The sequence below is a fragment of the Gekko japonicus genome, unplaced genomic scaffold (assembly GCF_001447785.1).
Source record: "Gekko japonicus isolate JY-2015 unplaced genomic scaffold, Gekko_japonicus_V1.1 scaffold301, whole genome shotgun sequence".
NCBI classification, from domain to species: Eukaryota; Metazoa; Chordata; class Lepidosauria; order Squamata; family Gekkonidae; genus Gekko; species Gekko japonicus.
Genome location: NW_015175364.1, coordinates 39481 through 55377, shown reverse-complemented (window position 1 = coordinate 55377; position 15897 = coordinate 39481). Strand labels below are relative to the sequence as shown.

The 15897-nt window shown below is 41.5% G+C and overlaps 1 protein-coding gene across 2 annotated transcripts in view; it reads right to left on the bottom strand.

The window, feature by feature from the left end:
- The window catches only part of ZC2HC1A (zinc finger, C2HC-type containing 1A), a 32468-nt gene extending 18115 nt beyond the window's left edge, over window positions 1-14353 (bottom strand). For both annotated transcript variants that reach the window (XM_015425433.1, XM_015425434.1), the window contains exon 1: window positions 14301-14353. In XM_015425433.1, the coding sequence (XP_015280919.1) occupies window positions 14301-14316 (16 nt within the window). In that variant the 5' untranslated portion in view covers window positions 14317-14353. The remainder of the gene's footprint in view (window positions 1-14300) is intronic.
- Between the last annotated feature and the right edge of the window lie 1544 nt (window positions 14354-15897).

Sequence of the window (15897 nt, the reverse complement as noted above, 5' to 3'; positions counted from 1 at the left end):
GCTCCATGTGTACTTTCAGCCTCTCTTCCGCTGTTGAAGTTCAGGTCTGCCAGAGGTCTGCCAGAGGGCTCCTGGGCATATGGTCCACTTGTCTTCCTGCTGCAGATAACTACAGGGGCCACCATGGCAAGGGGTTTGGTCTCAGCAGATTCATCTGGGTAGTGGCTGGGTCACACCAATAAGCTTCAGTAAAAATTGGCAAGCTCCATTCCCCTATGTGCCAAACAATAAAGTTTGTTCTGTACTTGGGATGGAGGGGAAGTATCATATGGTGGGCCACCAGACCAAACAAACGGCAAGAAAGTAGCTCATCAAGCTCTATTCAAATTTAAGTTGCTGGCAAAAGGTATATAATGAAGTATTAAAGCAACATCACTGAATGGTTCTGTTCCATGCCCTTTCAAATCTATTAAGATTTATTAAAATTAAATTAAATTTCTACCCCGTCCTCCCAGCAGAGGCCGGCTCGGAAGGAACGTAGGAGGAACGTGGAACAGAGCCTCACCAGATGACCTAAGGCATTGAAAGACAGAAGGTAAACTTCAGCCTACCAACGAAACACCTAGTGTTGCTAGGAATCTTGCAAGTATTGCTCAACTGGATAGATTTAAATGAGACCAGCAACATGTAAGAGAACAGACTCATGATGAAATATGAGGCCACAGGTAGTTTAAGTTTACAAAATGGTGAAGTATAAGAATTCTAAGAAAACAAAAAACCCCAGACAGACCCACCCAAGATAGAAATCAGCCAAGTCCTGGTGAATGAGAACAGGCTCATATAGGAAAGTGTCAGGAAGAAATTCTAACTCAAGAAAGGAAGCCTCCTCAGATGAAGCCACTACTAGCACAGTGTGAAACAAAGAAAATTAACCTGAAAAAGAATTTTATGGGGAAAAAATCTGTTATATTAAACACAAGTAAAAGGTTAAATGAGGCCACGAGATAATGCTAAGTAGTCTGTACCCACCCTTCAAAATAACTAAGCAGACATCTTGGATTTTTACCCCTGAAAGACATACTTCCTAGTATCCTACTGTATGATCAATGGAACTGCTTAGTTTGCCTACCTAGTTGGTTAATTTTGATGCTTCATAGTATTAACACTGAAGAAATAAGAAACATGATTTCTTCAAAAGCCTAATGAATCCTAATGACTCTCAGCTGATCTAGAGGCACTTGTTATGTGCTCATGGAAAAATGGTAATAGATAGTATTGTAGAATACACAACAATTGGTGCCCATTGTTGGAACCACAGCAGAACTATATTTCCTTTCAGTGTTCCTATCCTTCCACTATTGCTCTTTGCAGATGCCCAGCTGACTGCAATTGTATTTGCCCAAAACAAATAATCTTGTTGGAAACAGAATAGTTTTTTATTCCCCTCTGTATTTCAGTTGAACAATGGGGGGGTGTCTTGTTCTTCTTCCAAATAATTGGGCAGGAGGTTGGGTGTGGGTGGAGAGACAGTCCTGTTCTTCTTCCAATACTTTCCCCATTACTGATAAAAGATGCATGCTCTTGAACAGAAAATCTGAACAATTACTTTTGCCAGCAGATATCTTTACTTTCTAATTCAAGGATATAGCAGGAAAATTCTAAACTCCAGCTATCTGAAACAATAGTCTTAGAAAATAGTCTAGTTTCACTTTAGGTCAGTGCATACCCTAAAGCAATGCTTTAGTTCTCTTTATAGTTTCTATAATAATATCAACAATACTTCCCTCTAGCTTAAGTGTCTTCAGTAGAAACTAAGTTATTTGGGCTCCCCCCCCCCCCCCGAGATCTAAGGAGGCTTACAACAGTACAAAAATTACTAATAACAGAAAAATGTACGATGTAAATAAGCAAAAATAAATAGCTATATCTTGGGTCAGCCCGGGATTCAGTGGGCCTGCTCGTCCAAGGCCATGAGCTGGGGCTAAGAGCCATGGGCTTGTGCCTCTGGCCAGGCCTGACCTGTATACCTGAAGCAAGCCAAAGAACATTTTAAACTATTATACCAGGCAGCAGTCCCTTTCAGTATGCCTTCCTTGGTCACCAACTGATTACACAGTAGAATCTTACTCTACAACTGGCATCACAGAAGTACTCGTCCAGTACGCTCACAATTAATGGCCTATCTTCCACTATCCCTTAAATTGTTTTCAACTACAGTAACTACAGTTTAACACAGGCCTGAGAAAATCTAGTCCAAATCTAGGAGTCACTTCCAAACCTCAGGACCCAGTAGAAGAGAAGCGATTGGATTTACACCCTGCCCTTCACTACCCAAAGGAGTCTCAGAGTGGCTTACAATCTCCTTTCCCTTCCCCTCCCCACAACAGACACCCTGTGAGGTAGGTGGGGTTGAGGGAGCTCTTTTGAGAACCACTCATGAGAGAACTTGTAACTGACCAAGGTCACACCAGCAGCTGCATGTAGATGTACAGTACAAATATGAACTCCTTACTCAAAATATACTGATACATATATTAGATGTATATTCGACAAGGCAAAATAGCAATAGCGGAAACAGTAGCACAAGGTAATGCTGGAACAGGCAGGCTGAGGCTACCCTGGGTTGGAGAGCTGCCTGGTCTTACTTCTCTGTTCTTCTACTCATCTCCTCTTTGGCAGTTGGGAAAGCTGATCATGTTGCTTTCTCCAAAGTCCCAACTAACCATGACTACGACAGCACTACTTTCCCCACATTCTTCTCTGACCTCCTGACACTTGGTCCTGAGCTGCAGCAAAAAACATCACCTTCCCCCCTCAAAGTTGGAGCTTAGCCAACTGTACTTGGAAACAAAGATGTTTTTGAGCATCAAAAGAGTATAGCTGTTTCAGAGGGTAGCTGTGCTGGTCTACAGCGGAACAGCTAGATTCAAGACCAGTAGCAGAGACCAACAAGATGCACATCTGACGAAGTGAGCTTGGACCCTTGCAAGCTTATATCCTACATCTTGTTGGTCTCTAAGATGCTACGGTGTTCCATGGTTTAACATGGAAAAGAAAACATAACAGAAACAGGAGACGAGACCAACAGAAAAACATTGTTCAAGCTTGTAATCTCACCAGTCAGAGAAAAGAAATGAACAAATCAGGGGGCAGACAAGGAGAAAGATTCTTTTCTGGTGCTATTTTTAGTACCAAATAAGAGTGTAGACCTTATTATTCATCCCAAACTTGTACACTCAACACCTAATGTCATGTGCCTTGCACCCTCTCTCTCACACAGCAAAAATCTAGCAATTGTGTTTGCCTGGTCTGAATGCTTTTTGCAACCAAACAGAAAGCAGCAACACCGGAAAAGTCTTTATCATTTACTAGTCAATTAAAAATATTGCTTTTACCCTCCCCTTTAGTTAAACCAGTCAGATATACTAGAAAAATCTGGTACTTCATTAAAGTGAAATATTTTTTTTAAATGCTCTCAAAAGCATTTTTTTTTTTGCTAGACTCATTAGGGTTGCCAGGTCCCTCCTGGCAACTGACAGTGGATGGGGAGGACTTACCAGGAGAAAGAGGAAGGCCCAGGCCACATCATCAGCATCGCACAGTTAGTGACATCATCACACTACAACATCACTGCAGCACTATGGTACCTGGGCAACAACTTTATACTAAAATTGGCCTCTACCACAGAGTTTTTGCCCAAATACCAGACTATGTTCTGGATGTTGCTGGCATGATGATGTAAATTCCTGTGCAATGCCAGTGACATGGCCTTTCTCCTGGTAAGTCCCCCCTGCCAGCCAGCTGATCAGCAGTGGGGGGTGGAGCCTGGCAGCAGAGAACCCCTGCTTTCATGGGGGGGGGGGGGCTGGCAACACCCCCATGTTCCTCACAGTAAACTAAGCTTTACATTTACCTCTTAAAACATGTTAATAACATGCAGAGTATCATGTCTCTAGGGAGTAAAGTAAAATGAGCCAAGACATTAGAACAGCAACTTTGGCAGTTGGGAAAGCTGATCATGTTGCTTTCTCCAAAGTCCCAACTAACCATGACTACAACAGCACTACTTTCCCCACATTCTTCTCTGACCTCCTGACACTTGGTCCTGAGCTGCAGCAAAAAACATCACCTTCCCCCCTCAAAGTTGGAGCTTAGCCAACTGTACTTGGAAACAAAGATGTTTTTGAGCATCAAAAGAGTATAGCTGTTTCAGAGGGTAGCTGTGCTGGTCTACAGCGGAACAGCTAGATTCAAGACCAGTAGCAGAGACCAACAAGATGCACATCTGACGAAGTGAGCTTGGACCCTTGCAAGCTTATATCCTACATCTTGTTGGTCTCTAAGATGCTACGGTGTTCCATGGTTTAACATGGAAAAGAAAACATAACAGAAACAGGAGACGAGACCAACAGAAAAGCATTGTTCAAGCTTGTAATCTCACCAGTCAGAGAAAAGAAATGAACAAATCAGGGGGCAGACAAGGAGAAAGATTCTTTTCTGGTGCTATTTTTAGTACCAAATAAGAGTGTAGACCTTATTATTCATCCCAAACTTGTACACTCAACACCTAATGTCATGTACCTTGCACCCTCTCTCTCACACAGCAAAAATCTAGCAATTGTGTTTGCCTGGTCTGAATGCTTTTTGCAACCAAACAGAAAGCAGCAACACCGGAAAAGTCTTTATCATTTACTAGTCAATTAAAAATATTGCTTTTACCCTCCCTTAAGTTAAACCAGTCAGATATACTAAAAAAAATCTGGTACTTTATTAAAGTGAAATATTTTTTAAAAAATGCTCTCAAAAGCATTTTTTTTTCCTCCCTAACATTTCTTTGTAGTTTTTGTAGCACTTGCAAACTAAAAAAATATCCCTTCGGGGATTTAAAAAAAAAAAGAGAGAAAGAGGAAGGCCCAGGCCACATCATCAGCATTGCAGAGTTAGTGACATCATCACACTACAACATCATTGCAGCACTATGGTACCTGGGCAACAACTTTGTACTAAAATTGGCCTCTAGCACAGAGTTTTTGCCCAAATACCAGACTATGTTCTGGATGTTGCTGCCATGATGATGTCAATTCCTGCGCAATGCCAGTGACATGACCTTTCTCCAGGTAAGTCCCCCCTGCCAGCCAGCTGATCAGCAGTGGGGGGTGGAGCCTGGCAGCAGAGAACCCCTGCTTTCATGGGGGCTGGCAACACCCCCATGTTCCTCACAGTAAACTCAGCTTTACATTTACCTCTTAAAACATGTTAATAACATGCAGAGTATCATGTCTCTAGGGAGTAAAGTAAAATGAGCCAAGACATTAGAACAGCAATAATCAGAAGCAAAACTCCTTAAGGGATTGCTGCCACAAGCTTTATTCCAATTACCTATGTTTCAACAGGATTTAAATAACCCTTCCGGTTATCCTACCATCTTTTTAAGATGAGCATTTCAAATTATTTTTGGCCACTAAAAACTAGCATGTTTTTAAAGTCAAACCAGGAGTCATGGGTGTACTTGTTCCAATGACTAATAATTTATATTTAACCAGCAGTATAATGCCAACACAGATAGATGGTTAAATGGAAGTGATGTCATTCTCAGATGGCTCTACCACCAACTGTGCAAGGTGTGCAGGGGAAATGTTATCCTTGTCTACTCCTCCAAGAGCTGAAACAATAGTAACAATTGCCTTTGTAACATTCAATTACTGCAGGGTAATATTCTGGAGTTCAATATGAAGTAGAATGTCTGAATTCCATCTCCGTTCTAGGAAGGTTGTAACTTCCTATTCTAAGTGCAACATTAAACCTCGAGCAAGGGAAACCTTTACCTTTACTAATATGTTTTATATAGCTCAAAACTTAATTTTCTTATTTAGTCCTTTAAATAACTATTCTGAACTGGAGACAAACATGGAAGAGATGCAAGAAATTCACTTCAGTAATCAGAGTAATGGCAGAACTAAGCACCCATCCAATTCACCTGAGAAAATTCTGTATTAAATGTCATCTGTATTAGATTTTGATACCTACAATGTACTTTTGTTCTAGAAACTGAATTAAAACTGAAATCCAGGATGTTCATAGTAACCTCATATGGATATGTCAGAGGACCTAGCCTGTGAAATACAATCTTCCCTGCTTCCACCAGTTCTACGTATAGCTCTCTGATCACATCTGAAAAGGTCACAGCCACGGCTAAGTGGTAGAGCATACACTATGCTTGCCTTAAATCACAAGATTAATCCCAGATATTTCCAAAGACTCCAAGATGGACTGAGAAAGCCTCTTGCTGAAATCCTGGACAGCTGTGTCAATACTAGGCTACACTGAATATTTCAATCAATACAAACCAGCTTCTCACTTCCTTACCTGGTTGCCCAATATCCCTCCTAATTTACTCCAGCCATTTTGTCCAGCATTCCACGACCTCCCTTTGATGGTTTATTTTAGGTGGATGCTTAAGGAGTATGTTTCTCTTTAAGTCTGCACAGCATATATTCAGCATAGATTCTCTGTCACTGAGGATCTAACTAGATGAGATGCTGAGAAATATTTTTAATAGAAAGAGCAGTCATACAAGACCCCAATTTGAATGCAGAACAGGGATAACTCCTTAACCATCAGAAATGATCACCCATTGAAACTTCCGGTCCCTATTATTAGCCTTGAAAGGATTTTTTTTTCTTTCTAAGGGTAACCACAGAAGAGAAGGAGCTTGGTTTCTATTGGCAAAATCATGCAGGGCTTAGAGAGTTACTCCACACTTCCTCAATCCAAATAAGGGTGCCGTGTGACTTTTAAAAAATCCAGGAAGGTCCAGTCATGGTCCTAATTTACTCCAGCCATTTTGTCCAGCTTTCCACGACCTCCCTTTGTCCCACCTTTTCCTGTGTTATATGCTTGCAAGTGGATGGTTTATTTTTGGTAGATGCTTAAGGAGTATGTTTCTCTTTAAGTCTGCACAGCATATATTCAGCATCGATTCTCTGTCACTGAGGATCTAACTAGATGAGATGCTGAGAAATATTTTTAATAGAAAGAGCAGTCATACAAGACCCTACTTTGAATGCAGAACAGGGGTAACTCCTTAACCATCAGAAATGATCACCCATTGAAACTTCCGGTCCCTATTATTAGCCTTGAAAGGAATTTTCTTTCTTTCTAAGGGTAACCACAGAAGAGAAGGAGCTTGGTTTCTATTGGCAAAATCATGCAGGGCTTAGAGAGTTACTCTAATCCAGGAAGGTCCAGTCATGAAACTCTCTGCATCTAGCTTGGACTCAAGAGTAAATCATTCCTGATAGAGCACTGAAGTCCCCAATTCAGAGTGCACCTTTGTGAATTCATCAAATATGTGTTCCAAGGATGGAGTTCAGTGGAGGGAGGCAGAGAAGAATACAGAAGTATCATTATTTACATTACTATACAAATAATGTACATACCATACTGCCATCAATGTACATACTGTTTTATGAAATAATGTTAGTAGAAGAGACAGATCCCTGCCTCAAGGAGCTTTAATCTAAACTACCATGGTGAGAGAAACAGCTGCATTTCTCAAGGAATTTATTGAATACTGTAAGTGGTAAGCTGTTCCAGCAACACACAGAATCTGTAGTCTTCTGCTGTACTCGTATTTAGGCTCTGGATGAACTGCATATTTCAACTCAAACACCAAATGAATGCCTTCCTGTGGAGAGAGACAGGATACAGGTTAATTATGCTGGCCACTGGCTTATAGTTGGAATATGGCAAAGTGCAGAGCCAACGTTTGTGTGTGAATATTTCAACCAGTATACTATTCTCTTCACCACAATGCTCAGCCCATGTACCACTCCCCTTCCCCACACAGCACATATACGCTCACTTGGTGTGCTCTCCAAATAGATCAGCTTCTGGGAGATGGCTGGAGGTATGTCTCTTGTAATATTTCTTGGCATCTAGTTCATCTGCTCAATGTCAGTTGGCTGAAAATCTGATAAAAAGATCAACACAAATGTAAGTGCCTGATGGTTACTGATCCTTATTAGGGAACAGTAATAATGAAATGCATGGCTTCCCCCTTCCCTTACCTTTACAGGATTTTCCCTTGTGCCACTTTTACATATGCAGAGTGGAAATCCCCAGTGGTATGCATCCAGAAGTGTTAGACAGCAATCTTCTATAAAAATCTGAGAATGAAAATATGCAGCTGCCTTTCTTTTCCATTGTTGTATGAATTCTCTTTTCAGTTTGATTCTTTTTGCACTGTAGATACTGCTTTTGTGTATATGCATCTGTGCACTGTTGTACAATGCACAATCCTATGTTTGTGTGAGCTCAGACTGTGCTTTGACTACATTTAGTACTGTGATTACTGCTCATTCTTCTGAACCACTGCTGTACTCTTTAATGTAGATCAGGAATCCCATACTAAAGGATGATGGTTGTGGTTTGATGGGTGCTATTATTGTCTTCAAAGAGGTGTGTTCCATTTGCTCAGTGTGTATTATAATTCCTAGTATTGTAACTTTCTGTCTTTTTGGACTCTCACTCCCTTTCCCTAAGCTGCTTAGTGAGATGGAACCCTGAATGGATATGCTGATTGGGTGGAAGCAGTCATATTGTTGGTTCTTATCTATATGGTTATGCAGTCCACATTTCCAATAAAATTTGGCATCTATTTGTGTAGGGATGATTAACATTAATATTGCATAAATGTGGCCTTATATCATTGTGAAATCCCTGTCAAGCTAAGCAATGCCTTACATAACAGACCTACTGCACCATTAATGTTACCATTGCAAGACTTCGACAAATTTCTGCATTTGGGAGGTGTATTTTATTTCTCTATTCAGTTCTTACTCTCTTATTAAGTGTTCATCTATTTTATTGTGTTAGCAATATAAAGTGCATAATTTACACAAGCTGTAACTTAGCATATAAAATGAACTATTTGTACAGTTACAAAATTCAAATGTTATTCTACCTTAATTTTCCACAATAACTGCAAATACTGAAGAGAGAAATAAAATTCATTCATTCATTCATTCAAATGTATAAATACCTTAATTTTCTACAATAACTGCAAATACTGAAGAGAGAGCAAGAGCTGAAAACTGCTGTACCATTAGCACCTGTATCTTTCTCTGTGCTATGAGAGGCAGTTAAAAAAAACAAAATAGAAAACAAATACTTTTTGTAGTAAACAAAAGCAAATGTGTTAGTTAGACACAGTTTCATACAGTCATAACAGGACTAGTAGCATATTTGGACAGCAAGTTAAACTTGGTAACACTGTTATTCGATAGTGTCCTATCACCATACACATTTCTGCAGTGGTTTTTAGCTTATGGGTCATGAATCCTTATCTGCTGCATCACGAACCATTAAAGAGTTGCCATATTTTTCCTGGGATTTGGAAGGATCTCCTGCTAGGCATATATGTACAGAAAGCAAGGACACCACACTGCCTTCTCCTCTTTGCATGCCTGAGAGAAGCAGCATGACAAAGCAAAAACACTCAGCAGTGGAGAATTTCATTTTAGCACACACAGGTTCAGAGACTCCCTCTCCCCCACATTGCACAGCCTGGCCTGACCCCCACACTCTGTGCCAGCCAGTTCTCTGATGTTCTGCACACACTTGTAGAGTGGGGCCCACTTCTATTCGTGTTTGCAGGTCAGTGGGTCTTACAGGGCTGCCTGACGATTAAAGGCAAATCATGGGCTTGGAAATGTTGAAGATTACTGCACTGCAGGCAGCTGATACACGTATCTGAAATAATAAAGGGACAACTTTATTTATTTTACAGCAACATAAGGACTTGCAACATCCAAGGGCAAAACTCAGACCATCACAGTGCAGGCAACTGATGGGATATAGAAGAGTCAAGCCTTCCCTGTATCCCTGTATTCTGGGCAAGGCCCTCCAGCTTCAAGCCCTGAGCAGTCAAGTTGTATATCACCCAAGGCTCCTCGTTGCCAAGCTGATGCTTGAGAGAAGTGTGTCTGGTCCCTTCTCTCTAGCTGCAAGGTCTTTGGGTTAAAGATAATAGCACCCCTCAAGAAGTTCCTGTTCCAACTTCAGGAAGACACCATATTGCCCCTTCAGCTTATTACTGATGCATCTCGGGGTGCTCACCTAAGCTTTATTAATACCAATCAACTGCCATACACGAATCTGAAACCTTGGGCTGCTGGCCCACATAGTGCCTGGACAGGTCTATTCCGACAATCTTCAGAGCAAAGCAGTTGACACCCACCACGATAGCTTGTAGCCAGTTGTGCCAGAGAGCAAAAAAAATTTTCCTGCATGGACCCCAAACAGGCAACCAGGTTGAGCTCACTCTGAAACGTTGGTACGTGCGGGGGAGGGTACCCTGTTGGAGAGGGGCAGCAAAAGGCCAATGGCAGTAAACAACCCTTAGCAAAATTAGAAGAAAAACAAGTTTTTCTTCTGAATTCTTCAAGTATTTTTCCCGAGCCTTCACATCTCTCAGTATAGGTTCCAAAATTGTTGATTTTACAGTTTCACTAATATAAAAGGTCAAGCTGAGCAACATCCTAAGAAAATACTACATAGGCAAAATGATTTTTTTTTTACAGTTGACTCCTAAAACAGAGTTCTACTGTACTGCTGCCTTGGTTCAGAAAATGATGCAGCTTTAACACATACACTCAGGAATTCCACTGATTTGTACCATACTTATTTTGAAGATTTCTGGGGCATTTCCCTCCTTTTCATATAAGCAGTCTATTCTAGATCCTAGATCACAGCCACAGTGAATGGACCCACATTGTCTATTCAAGTGAGCAGAGACATTATTTGCCTAGGCACCAAGCAACCCTTACAGCAACAAAGTAGTACAAACAACAGTTGAACAAATTAATCTTTTAAGATCAATATAAAATAAGGCTTTACAGTGGCATGGCTACTAACTCTTTTTGAAGGAGGGATCATCAGTATTTCCCACTTGTAAAATAATTGTGTGTGTGTGTGAATTAGAAATAATTTGAAACCTGCAGCTGGGCTAGGCTGTATGTGTTATGATCCTTAAGTTCTTGCTTTGTGCATGTAACACAGCTGAAGTCTGAATGATGTTAGGCTGTTCTGCATTGACCTGATATCAAAGTTCTGCTTGATGGCAAGTGATTTGCAAACACATGGGCTGAATTCCTGAGTGCATGGGGTTCAAATATTGCACTCATAATTCATAGGTTTTCTATCACAGCGTTTATTATAGAATCACAGAGTTGGAAGGGGCCATATAGACCATCTAGTCCAACCCCCTGCCCAATGCAGGACCAGCCTAAAGTATCTCTGACAAATATTCATCCAGCCTCTTCTTGAAAGCTGTCAGTGAAGGGGAGCTAACCACCTCCCTAGGCAGCTGATTCCATCTTTGAACCACTCTGACCATGAAAAAGTTTTTCCTAATATCCAGCCAATACCTTTCTGCATGTAATTTAAACCCATTGCTTCGGGTCCTATCCTCTGCTGCCAACTGGAACAGCTCCTTGCCCTACTCCAAATGACAGCCCTTCAAATTATTATGAAACACATATTCTAATTCATAGTCTATAATTTTTATTAAGGTTGGGTTCAACTCAGACTTTGAAATAATAGTTTAGCTTTTGTTCCAGTTTAGGGAGAAAGATATATAGCAGTGGTGGCGAACCTATGGCACGGGTGCCAGAGGTGACACTCAGAGCCCTCTCTGTAGGCACGTGTGCCATCACCCTAGGCAGGCCCAGACCATCATTGAAGTGTCGAATTCTCTGCCAAATAATTTTAAGTAAATGAAAGCATTTGGGATTGCTTTCCTTACTTTGTTTGGATCATCTTAAATTAATGTATGAGTTGTTTTTTCTAAAGTAAAACCTCAGTATTCAGGTTAAATTGCCGTGCTGGCACTTTGAGATAAATAAGTGGGTTTTGGGTCACAGTTTGGGCACTCAGTCCCTAAAAGGTTTGCCATCACTGATATATAGCTTTGACTTCCTGCATAAGCTGGTATCAAAATAACCATGAATAAATTTTTGGAATAGCTGCAAACAAACTTGAAAGAGAATACCACATTCTGCATATTACCCTCTGTATAGATGGGGCATAATCTGACTATACAAAGTTCAAAGAAAAAAATCACGTTTTTCCATGAAGCATTCAAAGTAAAAATACATTTATAGTACAGTCTTATGCAGATTTACTCCAGTCTAAGCTCACTGATTTCAATAGCCTTAAACTGGAGTTACTCTACAAGTACTCCAGTCTAAGCCCACTGAATTCAATGGCCTTAAACTGGAGTAACTCTACAAGAACTGCACTGATAGTCACTGAAAAGTACTCAAGAGGCTTTATACCAGATGACCCATCAAAATCAGTTCTACCTTTGTTCAAGACTAAACTTGTCTTGAGATTTATAGCAGTCTAAGCGTCTTGGGTCTTACCTTGCCTGTTGAGTATAAACACAAAACTTCTATAAGACTTTTGAGGAATCTATTAGTCTGAAATTATTCAAACAGGCAATAGGATGGAGATCATTAGCATTGTAAAAATCTAAATGTCATAACATTTTCTTCATGTAACACCAAGAACCACACAAAGGAAGTAAAAAATACAAGTCAAAATTGAGGGGCAGGATGTATATTTGCTAATTGCCAACAAGGACAATGTTTTTGCAGTGTACTAGCTCAATATACTACTAACAGAAGGCTTCAAAACCAGACTGGCAGACATACTGTTGCTATTGAAAGTCAAATACTTCAACCTGGATTAATTTTTTGAAGTCTGATTATTATAAAGTATCTTTAAAAATATTTTTAAAACTTTACTAGAATCTTATTATTTACATTATTGCCATTATACAGATTGGCAACTGAAGACTAATTCTTCATGTTCAACCCTTCACAAGAGCACCTGTAACTTAATAGTTGGACTACAAGATATAACGTAGGCAGCATGCCACTGAGACACAGCCTACTTAATAGTTGTTAACTATCAGTCATTACTTTTCTTGCTTTTGTTCCTAGGCAAATATTAATACTATTTTATAAAAATCATGTACATTTTTATTTTCACGACAGATCTAAATGAGCAGAATCCAGGAACTCTTGTCTTTGTAGACATGTATACAAATTATTTTCATATAGTTTTAAACAAGAAGTTACTTGCAGAAGCACTTCTGTAATTTAAAGGACACTGACTCCAATCCTTCAGTGTACACTAACTTCAATAAGGGGTTTAAGCAGCTCTCCAACAACTCCAGTAATTCTAAAAGTACACAAGAGTAATTTTATCCCCCTCCCCACAGGTCGTGGTTTAGCTTTTGTAATTTCAAAGTTTTATTATAGTACATATACATAGTGTATAAGAATGCAGAAATACTGACAATAAAATAGGGTAAACTATTAAGCACACGTTAATTTTATATATAGAACTAAGAACAAGAAACCAAAGAACTCTAAATCTGAGCAGCCAAGGTTAGCCATAAAAGGTCATTGGTCTGGAATGAAAGAATGCTGCCATGCCAAGGCAAGCCTGGCCAAACCCCACTCCATCACGGAGGAGGATATCTTAAGCCAGCCATGGTTTCATTCCAAGTCTAAAAGGTTTCAGCCTTTTCCCACAAATGACACTGAAGTCGTTTTTCCTTTGCTTGCTTGCTTTCCTTTGCATTTTCCACTTCTGTAATTGAAATATAAAACCTACACTGGCTAGAACAGTTGCTTTAAAAATGGTTCTCTCATCCTTTCCCATCCAGTAGGCACATAGCGATGCATTCCAGACATAATAAATAAATAATCCTAGCATCACTCGTGAAAACACCCTTAAAATCTAATCAGGTTTAGGAAACTGAATTTTAAAAAACGTTCTGCATCTAGCTTCAGTGACACATGTCCAGCAAAACTAAAGGGCCTGTGGTTGGACTATCTGCCCCATTTCACTCATGTAACACGCACACACCGCACCCCTCAACAGTCTGAGGCGCAGCCAGCCTCTTGGCTACGGATTCTGTTAATAGGGAGTGACAGGGAGGAGGGTATGTGATGCTGAACCCGCAAAAGCAGCACACGCCGACACCGCCCCCGAACAAAGGGAGAGGGATGGAGAGTAGCATTTTTGTAAGGGCTGTGTGTGAGGCAACCCGCTTCCTACACCCAGTCCTTTCCTACAGGGAAAAATACAACCTCTCAACCTCGTCGCGACTCCCCCACTTTTTCTCGTGCTCACCGCCCCTCAGTCTCCCCCTCCCTCACGCCTCCAATCTAGAAACAAAGGCTCGGCCGACCCGCCTTGTCTCCCGAGCTAAGCTGCGTCTATCCGACGCCTTTCTTCCATAGCGGGCCCGCCGCCTGCCAGCCTCCCTCCCTCCGCACCCTTACCGTCCAGCCCCTCCATGGCTTGCAAAGGCGACCCTCAGGCTCCTACTCCCGGCCGCCCAGGCAAGTGTGAACGCTGCTATAGCAACATGGCCACCTCCCCAACACTAACATCCTCCGCGCCCATTGGCTTCTTAACGCGAGGAGGGGTGGGGAGCTGGGCGGCGCGGCGCGCAGTGCGGAGGGGCTGGGCCGGCTCTGGCGGCGTTCTGCAACCAGGGGTCGCTTCGCTTATGACTCTGCCCGGCTTGTGAAGTGTGTGTGCGGTCAAGCCCCTTCGTGCCCCTGCGGCTTCGTTACGCCTTCTAGCCCGTATTTCTCAGTCCGTTCGGTCGCCCTTCCCTGTTTTTCAAGAAGCTGGCATTGCCAACTTTTTTTTTTTTTTAACCTCTGGCGAAGTTTAACAGCCGCATGAGAAGCAGAAATTCAAGATGGTTTTCCTGGCCTGCATATGCACTGGTGTGGAAAGCTTCACCTGTTGAATGAATATCGCACACATGAAGTTCGTGGCACAGGACTAGTCCCAGAAACAAACCAAATGGTCCTCTCCTCAATAGGGTTTCTTGCAATATTTACCTGATAGGCTGAGGGCATTGTCTCATTCCCCACTATTTCCTGTTTCCTTTCCTTGAAAGCCCCCCCCCGCGCCTCTCCGCTCCTCCTTTCTTGCATCTTTTCCTTTCCACCCACCATCCAACCAGTGTTCCCTCTAAGCTGAGTTAGTGTGAACTAGCTCACAGTTTTTTAGCCTCTGGCTCACACATTTTTGTCTTAGCTCAGGAAGGATGGCTCCAGAACAAACTAATTTATGCAGCAGCCAAATCTCCTGCTCACAACTTTAATGCCAATAGCTCACAAAGTAGAATTTTTGCTCACAGGGCTCCATAGCTTAGAGGGAACTTTGCATCCAACCTACATTTATCAACCCTCCTGATTCAGCTTTTCCTCCTCCCCTCCCCCTGGCAGCCTCTGCCAGGGAAACCTATAGGCCAGTTGCATGATGCCAACTAATGGTTCCTCTTTTCTAACTAATGTTTTGTATGTATTTTAACTTTTTTAAAAACTCTTTTAAATATTGCTGTAATGATGTATGTTTGAGAGGGAAAATTGATTTTAATAATATAATGTAATCTTATTATGTATGTTTTAAATTGTTAGCTGTCTTGGCAGCCCTTGTAAGAGCAGAAAGGCAGTATGTATTTTTATTTATTTCATTTATACCCTGCTTTTCTCCCCAATGGGGACCCAAGGTGGCTTACTTCATTCTCCTCTCTTCCGCTTAGTCTTCGCAATGACCCTGTGAGTTAGGTTAGGCCGAGAGTGTGACTGACTCAAGGTCACCCAGTGAGCTTACATGGCACAACTGGGGATTTGAACTTGGGTCTCTCAGATACTAGTCCTGCACTCTTCACTACACCACACTGACCCAGCTATATCTGCCATGGCTTTTGTGCCGCGGTCTTGATCATGCAAGTGATCTGATAGCAAGTCATTTGGTGGTTGCTGCCAGGCTTGGCTCTGATGAGTCTTCCCTCAAAGGCCATAATGTCCCTGGAAAGAGCCCTGGCCCCTGTCTCTACCTATTACTGACAGGAACCAA